The sequence below is a fragment of the Mytilus trossulus genome, chromosome 14 (genome assembly GCF_036588685.1).
Source record: "Mytilus trossulus isolate FHL-02 chromosome 14, PNRI_Mtr1.1.1.hap1, whole genome shotgun sequence".
Taxonomy (NCBI): domain Eukaryota; kingdom Metazoa; phylum Mollusca; class Bivalvia; order Mytilida; family Mytilidae; genus Mytilus; species Mytilus trossulus.
The window spans coordinates 57,928,775-57,946,459 of NC_086386.1; the positions used below are offsets into that span (position 1 = coordinate 57,928,775).

At 33.9% G+C, this 17,685-nt stretch overlaps 2 protein-coding genes across 2 annotated transcripts; one reads left to right on the plus strand and one right to left on the minus strand.

Moving 5' to 3' along the window:
* Nucleotides 1–557: 557 nt before the first annotated feature.
* On the minus strand, nucleotides 558–2,882 carry LOC134697338 (heat shock protein 70 B2-like). Its single transcript, XM_063559549.1, has one exon. The coding sequence runs from the start codon at nucleotides 2,631–2,633 to the stop codon at nucleotides 732–734; it is 1,902 nt and encodes a 633-aa protein (XP_063415619.1). The 5' UTR covers nucleotides 2,634–2,882; the 3' UTR covers nucleotides 558–731.
* A 3,162-nt stretch (nucleotides 2,883–6,044) lies between these two features.
* On the plus strand, nucleotides 6,045–16,640 carry LOC134697911 (leucine-rich repeat-containing protein 74B-like). The gene is made up of 12 exons (XM_063560198.1): nucleotides 6,045–6,066; nucleotides 7,467–7,645; nucleotides 8,616–8,723; nucleotides 9,640–9,730; nucleotides 10,400–10,449; nucleotides 10,695–10,776; nucleotides 11,098–11,183; nucleotides 12,014–12,208; nucleotides 12,880–12,975; nucleotides 13,382–13,651; nucleotides 15,510–15,595; nucleotides 16,073–16,640. Exons 1-12 carry the CDS (start codon nucleotides 6,045–6,047, stop codon nucleotides 16,287–16,289), a joined length of 1,482 nt encoding a protein of 493 aa, XP_063416268.1. The 3' UTR covers nucleotides 16,290–16,640.
* The last annotated feature ends 1,045 nt before the right edge of the window (nucleotides 16,641–17,685 follow it).

Here is a 17,685-nt window from a genome sequence, read left to right on the forward strand (position 1 = left end):
CGGTCATAAACTAGCAGATTGTTCTATGTACAATGTATGTGGGTTGATCCAGCTTTTCTGCACCTTTGGATAAAAGCCTTAAAGTGACCCATTGTTTCAAACCACTCTGTCGTTTGGTCGCTGCTACATGAATTGTTTTCTCATATAGGAAATCATACCACATATATATATCGTTATTGTCGGTATTGTATATGCAAGGCTACGCTAAAACCCGGCTGGTACACTTACGGTGTATGTTGAAAAAAACTCTCAAAGAAGTATGACGATTTTTTTTTTGTCTGTCATTTTATGTTTGTCTAGTTTATCTAATACTGAAATCTAAAGAAAATTTCCCTTGTATAACCTTTACGCTTGACATTTAAGAATAGACCTCTTCAATTGTCAATGCCCCCTTTCGCCATCCAACCTTTGTATTTAAATTTCTTTTACTAGCCGCAATTCTATACCATTTTAAAATCACGCACCATAAAAAATTTAACTGAGCCTTTTTGAATATAACAATGAACAAATAAAATGTTCATGAATAATATTGTATAAGTTTAACTGACAAAGTTAAATTTAAATAAAATAAAAATTTATTTTGAAACATGAAGCGATACATCATATATACAATGACAATATTTGCCAAGCGCCAAACAGCAAACCAAACTTATCATTTAACACTTATGCATAATATGAAAAAATACAGATATATTATCTATGAATACATGTCATATTCCTTTGTCAATTCATTAATCTACTTCCTCGACTGTTGGTCCCTGTGTTGAGCCTCCGTGTGATTCGCCTCCGGATTTGGCACCGCCTCCATGTAGTTTTGTCATTACAGGCGAAGCGACCTGTTGTAAATCTTTCATGTGATAGTCGTATTCATCTTTATCGGCTAACGTATTTGCTTCTAGCCATTTCAGTGTTTCTTCACATTTTTTCAACACTTTGTCTTTTTCATCTTGTGACAGCTTGTCGCCAGCGTCATTTATCGCCATCCGAACAGTAAAAGCATAATTCTCAAGTTGATTTTTCGAAGTTACCCTTTCTCGCTGTTTATCATCTTCATCTTTGTATTTCTCTGCTTCATTAACCATTCGGTCTATCTCGGCTTTGCTCAATCGTCCTTTATCGTTTGTAATTGTGATTTTATTCGATTTACCCGTACTTTTATCCTCGGCATGTACGTTTAAGATTCCGTTAGCATCAATGTCAAATGTCACTTCAATTTGAGGAACACCACGCGGTGCGGGTGGTATACCATTTAAATCAAAATTTCCTAATAGATTATTGTCTTTGGTCATAGCTCTCTCACCTTCATACACCTGTATATGAACACCAGGTTGGTTGTCTGCGTAAGTTGTAAATGTTTTTGCCATTTTGCAAGGTATCCTGCTGTTCCGGTCGATCAGATTTGTCATAACACCACCTGCTGTTTCAATTCCTAATGATAACGGCGCAACGTCAACTAAGAGAACATCTTTGATTGCTTCGCTGGTGTCGCCTGTTAGAACGGCGGCTTGTATTGCAGCGCCATAGGCGACAGCTTCATCCGGATTGATCGATTTATTTAGCTCTCTTCCTGCCATGAATTCTTGTAATAGCTTTTGAATTTTTGGAATTCTAGTAGATCCACCGACGAGGACAACGTCATGGATTTTAGATTTATCAAGTTTTGCATCTCGAAGTGCACGTTCGACCGGTTCAAGTGTCCCTCTAAATAGATCTGCATTGAGCTCTTCGAATCTAGCCCGCGATATTTTAGTATAATAATCAACACCGTCAAATAGTGAATCTATTTCTATACTTGCCTCGGCACTGCTGGACAAAGTTCGCTTCGCCCTTTCGCATGCCGTTCTTAGTCTCCTTACAGCTCTGTTATTGCCGCTCATATCCTTGTGGTGCTTTCGTTTGAATTCCTGCATGAAAAAATCCACCATTCTAATATCAAAATCCTCTCCACCAAGATGAGTATCTCCCGCTGTGGACCTCACTTCGAACATCGAACCTTCGTCGATCGTAAGAATCGATACATCGAATGTACCGCCTCCAAGATCGTAAATTAAAACATTCTTTTCACCTTTCAAGTTTTTATCAAGACCATAAGCAAGAGCCGCAGCGGTTGGCTCGTTGATAATCCTCAATACATTCAATCCAGCAATTGATCCGGAATCTTTCGTTGCTTGTCTTTGGGAATCGTTGAAATATGCTGGTACCGTTACGACGACATCTTTTATTTTCTTTCCAAGATATGCACTTGCCGTCTCCGCCATTTTTGTTAGTATCATTGAACTGATTTCTTCGGCACTGAATTTTTTCGTTTCTCCTTTAAACTCCACTTGAATCATTGGTTTATTATTGACGTTTACGACTTTAAACGACCAATGTTTCATATCGTTCTGCACCGAAATGTCATCAAATTTTCGACCGATCAGACGTTTTGCGTCAAATACCGAGTTCGTGGCATTCATCGCAACTTGGCTTTTAGCTGCATCTCCAATCAAACGCTCGGTGTCCGTAAACGCTACGTAACTCGGCGTTGTCCTGTTCCCTTGGTCATTGGCTATAATTTCTACTTTGCCATTCTGGAAAGCTCCAACACAAGAATAAGTTGTTCCAAGATCTATTCCAACCGCCTTTGCAGTCATTTTAAAATTAATCTGTCAAATAAAATATTAAGACAAGTCTTTAACAAAAACGAATCAGTCTCTTTCGGTTTCTATAATTATTAGTCCCAAAAACGTCTAACTATATCCGAAGTCAAAACACGGAAGTTCTATACGAACTCAGAGAAACATCAAATAATATAAAGTCAGCTATTATCTTGCCAAAATACAAACAATGTTAGACGTGAAATAAGTGCAGCTTCATACAGGTTGATATATGTAGTATATTTACGCCTCGTGAAACTGACTAAGTTAATAAATATTCATTTGATGTTTTTTCTATAGATACTTCTAGATTTTACCTGTATGTGTTTATATATACAAAATATATAATCATGCATATACACGTCTAGAAATTTCTAGTTATTGCTATCTATTTTCAATAATTTGTGAAATGCAATTATGATACGAAGGCCAACACATTTTCGTATCTATTTTAATATTTTATAACATGTTAAGGATGTTTTGTAAATAACTAGAACGTTCAATTGATAGTTATACCAGGGTTATACGAGGTTTAAGATCTATATATATATTTTAGATGGTCGAATAAAATTACAGAATTTAACTTCTTTAATAGGTTATATACCGGATTCATTTACCCATGTTACATAAACTATTTATTTATAATCATTTTAGATTTGAAAACCAGTTTTAAACATGAATTGATTAAATAATGTTTTATATTTCTGCGGCATCATCATTCACACTTGATTGATAGATAGAATGGTTGTTTGTGTTTTACGTCAATTTCAGTTCTCTTTGCTGTATCTTGACATCCATGGCGTCCAGGACTTGTGGCCTGGTGCTTACTGTACCTAATATGTGGATATTAACACGATACATTCTATATCAGTCTAACTTTTTTGTATAAAGGGACTCAAGTATAGTCTCGATCAACAATTTAAAATTTATTAAACACGATTTCCGCCCTTAATATATAATATAAAGGGTCATATATATATAAAGTATATATATTTTTAAACTAAGGGCGATAATCGTGTTTAATAAATTTTAAATTATAATTACTATTGACTATACAAACAGCAGATACAATGTCACATGAACAGTAATTATTTGTACTGATTGATTGACTATTGTTTGCTTTTACGTCCAGTTGCATATACTTCATGCATATTCAAGACATGAACAGTAAAATTGCAAAGCAAAAATGCATCGACATATAAATACCAATTGAACGAAAAAAGTAAAATCACAAAAATACTGAACTCAGAGGAAAATCAATTTGGAAAGTCCATAATCACATGGCAAAATCAAAAAACAAAACGCATCAAAAACGAATGGACAAGAACTGTCATATTCCTGACTTGGTACAGGCATTTTCAAATGTAGAAAATGGTGGATTAAACCTGGTTCTATAGCGCTAACCCTCTCACTTTAATAACAGTCTCATCAAATTCCGTTACATTTACATGATGCGTTAAATAAACAGTCACAATCAATAAAATAGTCAAAATATGGGAACATCAGTCATCATCGTATAACAATTTAACAGGACACAACAACATCTACTATCTACGAACACATGGAGTACTACTAGTATTGAATTCGCAGTTGACATGTTGTAGGTAATGTACATCAAATCGTCACATGCGTAAGGAGCCAGGCACCCGTCTTCACAAGAAAAATCCCTAAAACTACACGCAATATAAAAAATTGAGCTAGTGCTAAAAATATATACTAGTGATTGATTAATGGTCATGACCACGTTAGGGTTAGGGTAAGGATTATGCCACAATTTCTTAAAATGTCATATGTGGTCATAGTACATTGACCTATAATGGTTTACTTTTATAAATTGTTATTTGGATGGAGAGTTGTCTCATTGGCACTCACACCACATCTTCCTATATCTATATACACAAACAAACTAAAGATATATACATATGAGTTTATGGGTGAATTTTTGGGTGAAATGACTATGTCAGTCGACATTTTCTAAATAATACAGATATAAATGTATCCCTCTCAGAAATGTTTAACCCCGCAACATCATTTGTGTCTGTGTCATGTGTGTGATTTTCATTATTCAGTAGAACAAGACAAAATTAGCAGAATGCACTATCAATAACGGATTACTGACTGAAAGAATTTATACGTGTACTTAGACAACAAATAGCATCGATTTCAATTATAAGTAACTATAAGTAAATAATATGCGAGTGCCAACACATTCCAGATATTTTATAGACTAACTCATTGTGTATCCTGTCATGTGCAAATTACATACATGCATGCACTTCACCATTAAAATAATTGGGTTTTTGTCTGACATCAAGTTAATTTCGTTGGATTCCTATGTAGGATTTAAAGTATCCCACCCCCTTACACTTGACCCAAAAGGAAATATAGTATCGGAATGACATTTTGTAAAGGTACTTTACTTTTGGAGGTAGCAATTGTTTATTTTTGGGTTAAGTTTTAGGTATTTAAATTGTCAGCTAGTTAATAATTACTAGATGTACAAATGTATGTTCAATATAATACGTTATTCTGATTGGCTTACTGCACATCACATGTTATTCCGTAAGCAATTGCATTTGACAATAACATGTTTCATTCATGATGACAGGAGGTCCCACAATAAAGTGCACAGGTGAATTAAATAAAACTTGATCAAAATCGTGTTAATTTTCATGATCCTAGCTAAAAAATGTTATTATAAATATTGAATGCTTCTTTTTGTAACTTTATAGGGATGTAAAAGCGTTGACCGTGCGTACATTTTTTGAATGAAGCGCTTCAGCGCTTCATACAAAATGTACTTCGGTCAACGCCTTTACACCCCAATATATTTACAAAAAGAAGCATTCAATTCTTAAATATATTCTTTATATTGCTATTTTTTATGCTGATTAACTGTTTGATGCCCACGACGACTTCCAACATCATGTTTGAAGCGTAAATGGCGATGATAACATTAGCATTAATCCCGCTAACACTTTAAATCTCGTCACATTCTGTATGTATGTGCCTGTCCAAAGTCAGGAGCCTATAATACAGTGGTTGTCGTTTGTCTTTATGTTACATAATTGTTTTTCGTTCATTTTATACATAAATAAGCCGTTAGTTTTCTCGTTTAATGGTTTTACATTGTCATGTCGGGGCCATTTATAGCTGACTAATGCGGTATGGGCTTTGGTCATTGTTGAAGGCCGTATGGTGACCTTTTGTTGTTAATTTCTATGTCATTCTGGTTCCTTGTGGAGAGTTTTCTCATTGGCAATCATATCACATCTCCTTTTTTTTGTATATAATGTCTTTAATACATGAATTAAGGGGAACAAAATACGAAGGAGTTTGAAATAACGTTATCGCAAAACTAAAGTTGAAATTCACCATTCATGTTAAAATACACAAAATAGCGATTACATGAAAAGACCAGTTAAAGTGAGTAAGTTATAACAGAAAAACAATAAAAAATGTATCAATGTTACAACTACGGTGCGTATTGCAATGTGTTTCTTTATTCTTCATTGGCTAGAGGTATAGGGGGAGGATTAAGATCTCACGAAACATGTTCAACCCGTCGCATGTTTGCGCCTATTACAAGCCAGGAGCCTTTGGCCTTTGTTAGTCTTGTATGTTTTTTTTAATTTAAGTTCATTTATATGTTTTGGAGTTTTATAGTGTGATGTCCATTTTTACTGAACTAGTACACAATTTTGTTTAGGGGCCAGCTGAGGACCACTTCCGGGTATGCGGGATTTTATTGTTGCGTTAAAGACAAAATGGTGTCCTTCAGCTGATGTCTACTATTTGGTCGGGTTGCTGTCTCTTTGACATATTCTCCATTTCCATTCTCAATTTTACATGTACTTTGTAATTGTTTTGCGGTAATCAGTATTCTATTTTACAGATTAATGAATGATCGAACGAAACGACACATATCTGTTTTCAAGAAGTGCCCCAGCAAAGTCTACTTGAGAAGTGATACGGTTTTCTTGAAACATTTCAGAGAAAAACAAAAGTCAAGGCAACACGAATTAACAGAAGGTATGGTTTATTTAATTGTTTACCCGTGAAAAGCACACGAAAGACCGCCGGGTTTAAGTGGAATGTATGTGCTCGTCTCTATATTTTGTACTCGGTTATTTTTTTTCGATCATCGTTTTTGTTAATTGCCAAGGCATTGTCAGTTTCCGACGTATGGGTGTGGATATTCTTTTGGTATCGTTGCCTCTCTTTTGCAAAAATCAGCAGGATTTTATACTTAACTTAAAATAAACGACAGTCATTCCATGGTTATTTATAAATAATACTCAGGTTTCATTTATTAAAAAGTCAATAACACTGCTGAAAATGTAATCCCTATACATGTAAGTGTAAAAGCATCAACAACTCAATATTTGTTACTTTTATAGCAATCTAATTGTTTGAATAATTTTGTTCTTGTTCCATTTTTTTGGCCAGTTTGTTTTGTCTTGTTTAAATAAAATCAAGTACCCTTATGCATAGCGTTACATGTATTCATCGAAAGAAGGATATAGAAAGATACTGCACCATTCCTTACAAATACAAAATTCAAAACCATTTAAAGTTTTGGCTGTTATTTAGATAATGACAGAAAAAGACAATACATGTCTGAATCTGGATTGAACATACATTTTTGTAATTGTCCAGATGCAATATTAGTTTAAACATATTTATTTATAGTGGATTGGGAAACAAGTTTTACAACTTATATTAATCCCTTTCCACTTTGCGGTATTGGCGCGAAATCGAAATCTTCGGGCTGCAATACAACAACTGTGTATACGTGGATAATACAACTATGTGTGTCATTTATTTCAGAACAAAGAAAAATATTAGAAAAGAAGAAATATATTTTCAGAAAAACTGCTTTTCTTCATCAAAATCTTCAACAGAAACTTCTGGTACCACTTCGTTGTTTGTTTTCACAGATTGGAAATGATAAGTTTGAGTTACACATGCTACCAGATTATGTGGAAAGCGTCTTGACAATACTCAAGGTGATTACAGGAATTTCTTGTTTTAGTCAAGTATTTGTTTTGTTATGAAATTTGATTATCAAATATTACCTGTAGCAAAGAATTTCTGAAATTCAAATTAAATATATACCAAGGTCGACTTTATATGTAGGCGGTGTTCCCTGCTCCAAAAACCCTAAAGAATAGGCTGAAGTAAAAGAAGAGAAATTGAGAGGGATTGAGCCAACACCATTTCAAGGGTTTTTCCCCATTGAATCATTACAAGGAAAACAACAAGTATCATAGAATTGCTGGGTCCTTAGCGGTCCCAGACCCCCTGCATATTTTTCACATTCATACCAACGCAAAATATAAGATATGCATCTTTATATATTCAAAACCGGGAATACTATTTGAACAGAGCTTGTTGACTTGTCCGTTGTTTATTTGATTTAAATATTTTAAGACAACTTGCAGGTTTAATTTATTAAGAAATACTGTCACGATTAACTGAAGTGCAAGGAATTTTTTTTTAACAAGAATGTGTCCACAGTACACGGATGCCCCACTCACACTATCATTTTCTATGTTTACTGGACCGTGAAATTGGAATAAATTCTCTAATTTGGCATTAAAATTATAATGATCTTATCAAAGGGAACATGTTTACTAAGTTTCAAGCTGATTGGACTTCAATTTCATCAAAAACTACCTTGACCAAAAACTTTTACCTGAAGTGTAACAGACGGACGAACGGACAGACGGGCGGACGAACGAACGGACGAATGGACGCACAGACCAGAAAACATAACGCCCCTCTACTATCGTAGGTGGGGCATACAAATGCGTGACAGCAATTTTACATGTAACCCGGAGGAAAACAGTATTTATCCGAAAACTATTTAGAAATTATATTATTCAATACATGTATTTAGATCTTCTGGGTGCTTATTTCATATATGAATATCTATATTCAATTTTCCTCATATGATGGTTGATTGCTTGTGTTCAGGATGACCAATACGTACATCAACTTGATTTGTCAAATACCAAGATTGATACAACAGGAAGTCGTCTGCTGTCAGAGTTACTTACCACAAACAAGAATATAACAACCTTGGTAAGAATATAAATATGTGCAATGAAAGAGGAGAGAAAGGTTCTAGAGGGACATTCCAACTCGTAAATCGAAAATATACTGAGTGCCAACTCCATGGCTAAAAAAGAAGAAAAAAAGACAAAAGACAAACAGACAAACAATAGTACACAAAATACAACATAGCAAAACAAATACTAAAAATACACCTCCCCACCACAAACTGGGGGTGATACACCAGTCGAAGTATGATCAAACTGTTAAGTCGCCGATCGCGTGATGGTATAATCTCAACAGAAGTATTTCTGTCCTAATATTACTACTTACATTGCTTATTTTTTACATTTAAAAGAATCCTTTTAATTAAAAAGATTTTCTAACATCTCTACAAGTGTTTTGCTTGAAGCATGATGACTCGTTCCATTTGATTTCTGAAATTAAATTCTCAGGGTTTTTGCGGTCTGTGCTTTTCTCGAAGCTGCTATATAATTAAAACTTCACATTGAAATACAGCCATCGATATTAGAGTGTTTTATGTAACTTTTTTCATAATTAAAGTCTTGATGGCAAATCTCTGATATATTTCTGTCATTTTTTTTCTTCTTCAATTTTTTAAGGCTCCTTTGATTTTAAGCACGATACACTTCATTGGTGAAATTTTACACTGTGCTTAGTGTCCATTACAATAGTCTTTCTGTTATTTGTGCCGCGATGTTACTGTTGTAAAAACGTTTAGCCCACAGTGACACCTCAATTGAATTGGTAAAACAGTTTTCACTACATCTACATTCTACGTTAATCTTTCAAAGACAGAAGACTACAAATTGTATACACTTTTCAATACTCTTGTTGGGTTTCATCAATTTTCGAATTTTATTCTTTCAAAAAAAACCAGTTTGTGAATTTGTTCATTTGTTTACCTATTATTTATTCTGAACAGGTCCTTAACAAGTCCGGTATGTGTGGAAAACGGTTGAAAATTTTAGTTAGGAATGGCCAGTTTGAACAGTTGGAAACAGTTGTACTATCAGGTATGTCAACTATTTGTCCGAAAATTGATCTGAAGTTTGACGGCTTCGCCCATGTTATGACTCGCTGTGGCACATGTCTAAAACAATAATCATATAAAGGTATATAGGATTTTTTTTCTGATACAAGTGCAGGTCTTCTTGTCCAATTTCCATGCATATCATACATATGCGTTGAGACGTAGGAGCAATCTCTGACTTGTTGACCCTTTTATGCTGCGTATAAGTACCAAACGTTGTGGTAAGTTATAAGAGTTACTTATATGAGGCTTATACAATCTAACGACATCGGAAAGTATTTGTCGGTCAGTTTTAAAAGCAACTTGTAGCAATATTTGGCGGGAACACTTGCAACTTTGTTTCCATACCCATTAAATAAGTTATGTGCCTTTCTATAACTTTTGAAACTACTTTAAATGTCGAGAAAAGTTGATTTATAATAAGATTTTAAAAGAAAGAAAATAAAACATCTTCTAACTTGAGGGACTTCCGGACGGGAATCTTTTTATACAAGTTAATTTGTTCAGCACATCTAAATAAAACAAATCGATTTATTGAAATGAATATATGCAAAGAGAGAGGGAAAATATTTATATAGCAGATGTAGCAAAAATCCCGAAAAATAACATGCATGTCTTTAACTTGTACCTTAAACTATGTAGTGTTTTCTAGGAAACACCATTAACGAACATGACTGTGGTACAGTAGCTGTGATGCTAAGGGTAAGGATGATTTAATAGAGCACTTAATTATCGTTTTGAAGATGTTATTAAATTTGGGAAATCATTTGACATCAAGGAATGTATATCATTGATGCATAGCTGATTCTTCGTACGGCTTTGCTCTACTTTTGACACGGCTTTGTCAACCTTTGAACGTTTGTTTAGGTTATGGATGTTATTGAAAAACCTTTCATGTTACTGATGGGTTTTTGTGTTATTTGTTGTTTTTCTTTTCTTTTAATTAGAAGTCAAAGAATTTGAAACGCTTCTCACTCAGGGCAAACAATATTGAAGAAAATGGATGCCAGGAATTGGCGGTAGAATTAGGTAAGTTTTAAAACAGAAATAGTCTTGAATGACGCATTTATATCTTATATTTTCGGATATTTTATAGATACTCATTCCTCATAATATTTAAGATCAAACATTTGAGTTTTTTGATTCACATAATATATAAAATATGTAGAAGCAACATTTCTATGGTGTGTGCGTTCGCCTGTAAGTTTGTTTGTTTGCCTTACCAACCATCATATATAGATATTAAATTAAAAGATTTATTTGTTTACATTTAGAATAACGTTGATTACAATATTAAACCACATTGATTCAGTGAAATAATTGAAGTCAATCATAACAAATATTTTCTAGGCCAACACAAAAATTTGCGAGAGCTTGATATGAGTTGGAACCACATTAGAAGACATGGAGCAATTAACATATCTAGAGCAATCAAGGTAAATATTTTTCAATAAGATTAGAAGATATTTGTCTTTGATAACATAAAAGGGTGTCAAAAGTATCTATAATACTGTCTTTGTAAAAATAAGATGTTGTATGCATGATTGTCAATGATAATACAATTCGCCACCAGAGATCAAATGACAAAGAAGTTTTGCAATAGTGCTTTATAAATGAGCAAACCCATGCACACCACATTTAGCAAGCAACAAAAGGCTACAAATCGGCAAATGTAAAACAATTCCAAAGACTGAACTAAGGGCATGATTTATGTACTTGTCAATACAAAACAATTGACGAAAAACAAACAACCACTGAATTACAGGTTCCTGGCTTGCGACAGTCAGAGTTGCGGGTCGCCTGTCCTCCCACTAACTATCTGGAACAATGATGTAGCAATACAACATATGAATAAAGGCCACCAATGGATATCAACACCGTGAGAAAATCCAGCTTTAGGAGGCCCGCTTCAGCTAGCCCCAATACTAAAATGTGTACTAGTTCAGTGAAAACGACGATGCGTTTTTGCTTATTAAAATGATCTAATGATGACTCTCTTTCCGATGAGACATAGTAAATGTAAAATTAAAGAGTAGTATATCATTATTTTAATGTACAACTTTAAAAGTTAGTTGCTGTATCTATAATAAAAAAAAAATTAATAAAAAAAAAATGAAACTGTGTTGCGATTTTGTTTTTTTCTTGTATTTGTTTCGTTATTTGCTTTTTTCGGGGATGTCAGTAAGCATTGTCTTTGACGTCAAAATAGTTAAACAAATTATAGAATTGTGGCAATAATCACGTATACCACATTATTGTGTTTTAGAATAATCTCTCATTGACACATGTTAATGTGTCTTGGAATGGTTTTGCGTTTGAAGGATGTTCTGCACTGTCGGAGGCTTTGGAGAACAACAAAAATCTAATAGAACTTGATTTAAGTTGGAATAGAGTTCACCCACCTGCATTGCTAGAGCTAATGAAGGGATTATGCAGGAATGCAACGCTTCAAAACCTCAATGTATGTATGCATTGGAATATTAGAGAGCAGATATAAAGGGGCCAATAACAATACGAAATATAAAAAGAATTCTTATAACATCATACAGAACACTAACATTGACATGATTGAAGAAAACAGACTTTATAGATGATTTAATTTGTGTTTAAAATCTGTTACTAGTATATGAAGGTTTAACTACAAGTCTCACATAAACTTAACATTATGAAATATACATGAAAATGAGGTCACGGTCATACGAACCAGGTCAGACAGAGCACATGTACAACGTACAATCATTTCATACACCAAATATATTGGTCTTATCGCTCATAGTCCAAAAAGCAGTTAAACTATAAAATTTATCAAACAACAATGAAAATGAGGTCAAGATCACATGAATCCAGTCAGATTGACATGTACGCTTTAAAATTATTCCATACATCAAATATAACTGACCCATAGCTTTATGGTATCTGGTAAATTGACAAAACCACGAAAATTTGACTAATGAACCATGAAAGTTAGGTCAAGGTCAGATGAAATCTGCCAGTCAGACATGTAGATCTTGCAATCAAAAACTAATATGGCGACGTTGGTCCTATTGCTTATACCATCTGAGATATGGTGATTTGCATGATCAAAATAATCTCAGAAAATCCTAAAATTGTAATGTTGAACATCTTTTGTAGTTGAGCCACAATCCGATTACGCCACCTTTCACATCTATTTTCCTTCAAGCTTTATTTGATACTAACTTTACTGGATTAACAGAAATAATAATGGAGGTAAAGTTTGTACAACTCATATTAGTTCAAATATAATTTCAAACTTGGCAATATAAATCAATTTAAAATCTTGTGGAATGAATAAACGTGTTCAACCAAGGAGGTTATATAACCTCATTGATTCAACTTACTGAAAAATCGAACTGTTAATGATATTTTAGTGCTGCATAGACAATTTACGAGTGTGAGATACCTAAACCGAAGAACAAGGATAATTCAATTATGTCAGCACAGAAGCTACTGCATGGGCTTGTGAAAACCCTCGGAAAAAACCAGCAGTGGCATCGATACGGCATTTAACATTATGATTCAAAAACACAAATAAAATCATTGAAACAAAAACAAAAAATTCTACACTAAAAACTTTTTAAAAACTTTTAACAGCTTTAAATTATATTTTATGTAGAAAATAGTTGTTGACCACGATTTTCCAGAAATATTGCAAAAGATACAAGAACATCAAGAACTTAAAGTTATATTTGAAAAAGCCTTGCCATTACGTGTTAGACCCGATAAACTCCGAATGGAGGTACAAGGATCTGCAGTGTTCAACATGGATCCTTTGAAACTATTGTATTTGCTGAAGGAAAAGAACCGAGCTCAAGATTTCTTCAATAAAATAAACAAAGACAATAATGATGTATTGACCATTGACGAAATACAGACACTTTTTACAGTGAGTTTGAATATAATCATTTACTTCTTTTAAATAAATATATATAGATAAGATGTTGTGTGAGTTCCAATGACCTTTAATGGTTTTCTTTTATAAATTGTGACTTGGATGGAGTTGTCTCATTGGAACGCATACTACATCTTCCTATATCTTATTCTATAAAGGGCTCACAAATTACTAGTGTAAAAGAATTGGAACAGTAAAACCAACGATTTAATCTTATCTATATAAAAAAACGAGAAACACCTTTGAACCACATGTGCACCAAGAAGTGACAATCACTGAATAACAGGCTCCGGACTTTTGAACAAGTTAAATGACGCCAAACCACCCTCCTAACGGCAAACCAGGGCAAGTGGTGTAACAGCATGCACAAAACTAGATCACACTATACAAACCAATGAACGAAGCACAATTATGATAAAGTGTAACAAACAACAACAATTGTTTACTAAACAATGTATTCACAGGTCAAACTGTGAATAAAAGTGTAGTCCCGAGGGTTGGGCGATGTTTCGTGTCTCGTATAATTTATGTACTAGTATACTGGTTTATGAAAAATAATAATAATAACTAACTAAAAGTATAAAATATACTAGCTCTTAACAATGGTAAATAAACGTGTTTTTATAAAATGATTACAAGATATACGTTTTTGGTTAATTTGTGTTAAATCCCTGTAGTTGAACAAAAACTGAGAACCCCTTTATTAATAAATGAACAGAGTTCCGCTTTCATCCGAGTTGCACATATTTTATTTATTAAGGTACAATGGTTATAACTTATAAAAGCAACCTGTTTTTATTTTTTATTAATATCTTAGAGAAATCAAGGCATGACAGCAAATGCAATATGATTTCTATTATAACTTGTATTCCCAAGGGGCATAACTCTGTAAAAATATATTATCAGCACATAAAAAGTGTCAAATACATTGCTGATAAAAACCTATGATAAACGTTTTTTTAAATTCTGGGATAATTGTACACATGATATCAACAATATACGACGAAATTTTTTTCAAAATTTGCGGTCGTATAAAAAGAAGATGTGGTATGATTACCAATGAGACAACTCTCCACAAGAGACTAGACTGACACAGAAATTAACATTTATAGGTCACCATACGACCTTCAACAATGAACAATTTGCCAAAGCCCATACCGCATAGTCAGCTATAAAAGTTCCCTGTAATGACAATGTAAAACAATTAAAAACAAGAAAAACTAACGGCCTTATATAAAAAAAAAACTGAAACACAAATTTGTAACACATAAACAAACGACAACCACTGAATTACAGGAACCTGACTTGGTACTGACACATACATGAGAACGCTGACAATGCCACTTTTAATAAAATCAATATTTCAAGGGGGAATAAATCTTTTGAAAATAACATTCGGCACTGATTTTTGACCATGTCAAAGACATTGCTTATAAGAACCTATGATATAATTTTCAAAACAATCTGACGAGACTTGTACACGTGAGAGCGCTAACAAGCCCGGGCCTATTGACGCACAGACGGGCGGATAAACGCACAGATAAGCGAACAGACGCCGGGTGTCTCTATATCCCCGCAACGCATTGCATAGGGAACAATAAACATAAATGGGGTTAGGTCCATCCTGTGTTTTTCCAATATTTTGATTAGAAACTTTCCGTTTTGAATTTTCATCGAAGTTCAGTATTTCTTGTGATTTTACTTTTCACTTCCTAAATATCATCTGGTATTCTGAGCTATTCTGCTATGCAATGATCACATCATTTGTGCATACAAAATCCATCTTTGCTTTATACTTGTGCGACGCAGTTTAATTAGTATATATACTAAAGCAGATTATTATATATTACAGGATATGGGCGTGTCCGTGACTAGAAGTGTTGTCGAGAAAATAATGGACTTCATGGATACTGATAACAGCGGTTCCATAGATTTAGGGTAGTATTTATTTTTGATGAAAACATGTTATTTTCGATTACACGGTTTATATGGTGACAAAAAAAGTGACATAGAAGATAAAATACATAATTTTAGTATTTGTGTCCAAAAGGAAAAGCAAAAAAAAAAAAAAAAAAAGAAGTTTAGAATTTATTACGACTTATTAGCGTGTTTTGTGTCTATAATATGATTAAGAAGATGTGGCATGAGTGTCAATGAGACAACACTCCATCCATGCAAGTCATAATGTATAAAAAGATAACAATTATACACCAAAGAACTGCCTCTAACACGAAGGATCGGCTCACACCGAACAAAAAGCAATAAAGAACCATTTATAGTCTATAAGCCTGTCCGGATCAATACAATTACCTGATAAAAAAACAACAAAAAAACCCAACTAGCTTAGGATCGAGTTTTGTTTGTGAAGCATACATGTATTTGTAAAAATATCTTCATTTGTACTTGTTATTACAGAGAATTCTTGGAAGGCGACAGAAGAATCAGAAAAATGTCCCGAGATTTTGCTCGTTCTTCTCGCCAACAAATTAAACAGGAATACAACAAATACTCGAGGTCCTTTACTAGAGCACACATAGATCCTATGACATTTCAGTTGAAGATACAAGAACCAAAACAACTACTCCCGCCAATTCAGTCAAGGGAGCCATCCATTTCTCCAGTAATGCGTTAAGATGCATCAAACAAAATTAATCTTCAAGTATCTCAGACTCAAACACTAGACGATACAGCAATCAAAAAAAGCGTCACATCGATCCTATGACATTTCAGTTGAAGATTCAAGAACCAATACAACTACTTCCGCCAATTCAGTCAAGAGAGCCATCCATTTCTCCAGTAATGCGTTAACAAATTGTCAAGGATCACACAAATCTTAACGTGTCTCAGTCTCAAACATCAGATAATACAGCGATGAAAGCATCACAACGAGGCTACAGACGATACTTGTATAGGAAGTTGAAAATGAAATCATAGAAACCAAAAGACCTATGTCGTTAGAAAGGATGATTAACAATTTTCTTCTGTCATCTTCTTGACTAATATCCTATCATTTCCCAATCAATGCGGCTTTTGCCAACCTGTTTGCTCTGTGGTGTCATGTACATGTATGAGGGAGCATTCGATGATTTCTAACGTGATGACTTTTCTGTAAATCTTATAAATAGTGCTGAACATATTTGCTGTTTACGATTTGTTTTTATTTGCCATAGTTTCTGGAAAAAGCTAAATATGTCTTTTAATAACTCAAATAAGGGATCCACTGACTATCAAGCCGAAAGGTTTGCCTAAAATTGCTTACATCAACTTCATTTTGAACTTTGTAGGATAATTGTCTCATCATGCTCATTGGCAAACATAACACAAAATCTGTATTTTCATTGGTATTGGAATCAGCAATATCAGTGTTGACAACTGTCACTGCCTTTATTAAATGTTATACACAACAGCTCACATGGATTTTGCTTTTTCCACCTGCCCACCGTGGGCAGTCCACCCGTGCCCACTCTACCTATAATCTCTTTTTTTGTAAAAATATGTATTGCAAATGCTAATCTGCTTTTTTCAAGTGATTGTACTTGAAAGTCTTCAGATAAAACAAAAGAAATTGCATGCCCACTCCTATGAGTGTGCAGAGTGGACAAGGAAGAAATTTTGCCAACCCTGTGCCCACTCAACCGTTGACTGAAAACATCTGACCATAATTACGTTGAACAGTTGATAATCCTCCCTTGCATCCCTGTCAGGTATGCTCTAATTGGTTTAGTTTTTGAGATATAAAACAACAAGAATATGTCCATAGTACATAGATGCACCATTCAAACTATTATTTTCTATGTTCATTGGACCTTGAAATTGTTTTCTATGTTCATTGGACCTTGAAATTGTTTTCTATGTTCATTGGACCTTGAAATTGTTTTCTATGTTCACTGGACCTTGAAATTGGGGCAAACACTTTATAATGGCCTTAAAATTAGAAAGATCATATCATAGGGACTAATTAGGTTCAATTTGATTAGACTTTAACTTCATCAACCTTAAAAAAGAAGCCCAGTAATAATACATTCTAA

What these genes read in the sequence shown, in the direction of transcription:
- LOC134697338 (XM_063559549.1), bottom strand. Translation starts at nt 2,633, where the DNA reads ATGACTGCAAAGGCGGTTGGAATAGATCTTGGAACAACTTATTCTTGT.
- LOC134697911 (XM_063560198.1), top strand. Translation starts at nt 6,045, where the DNA reads ATGAAAAGACCAGTTAAAGTGA. An exon ending in GCGTCTTGACAATACTCAAG is followed by an intron (nt 7,646 to 8,615) that starts GTGATTACAGGA and finishes GCTTGTGTTCAG; the next exon opens with GATGACCAATACGTACATCA. An exon ending in GGAATTGGCGGTAGAATTAG is followed by an intron (nt 10,777 to 11,097) that starts GTAAGTTTTAAA and finishes AATATTTTCTAG; the next exon opens with GCCAACACAAAAATTTGCGA.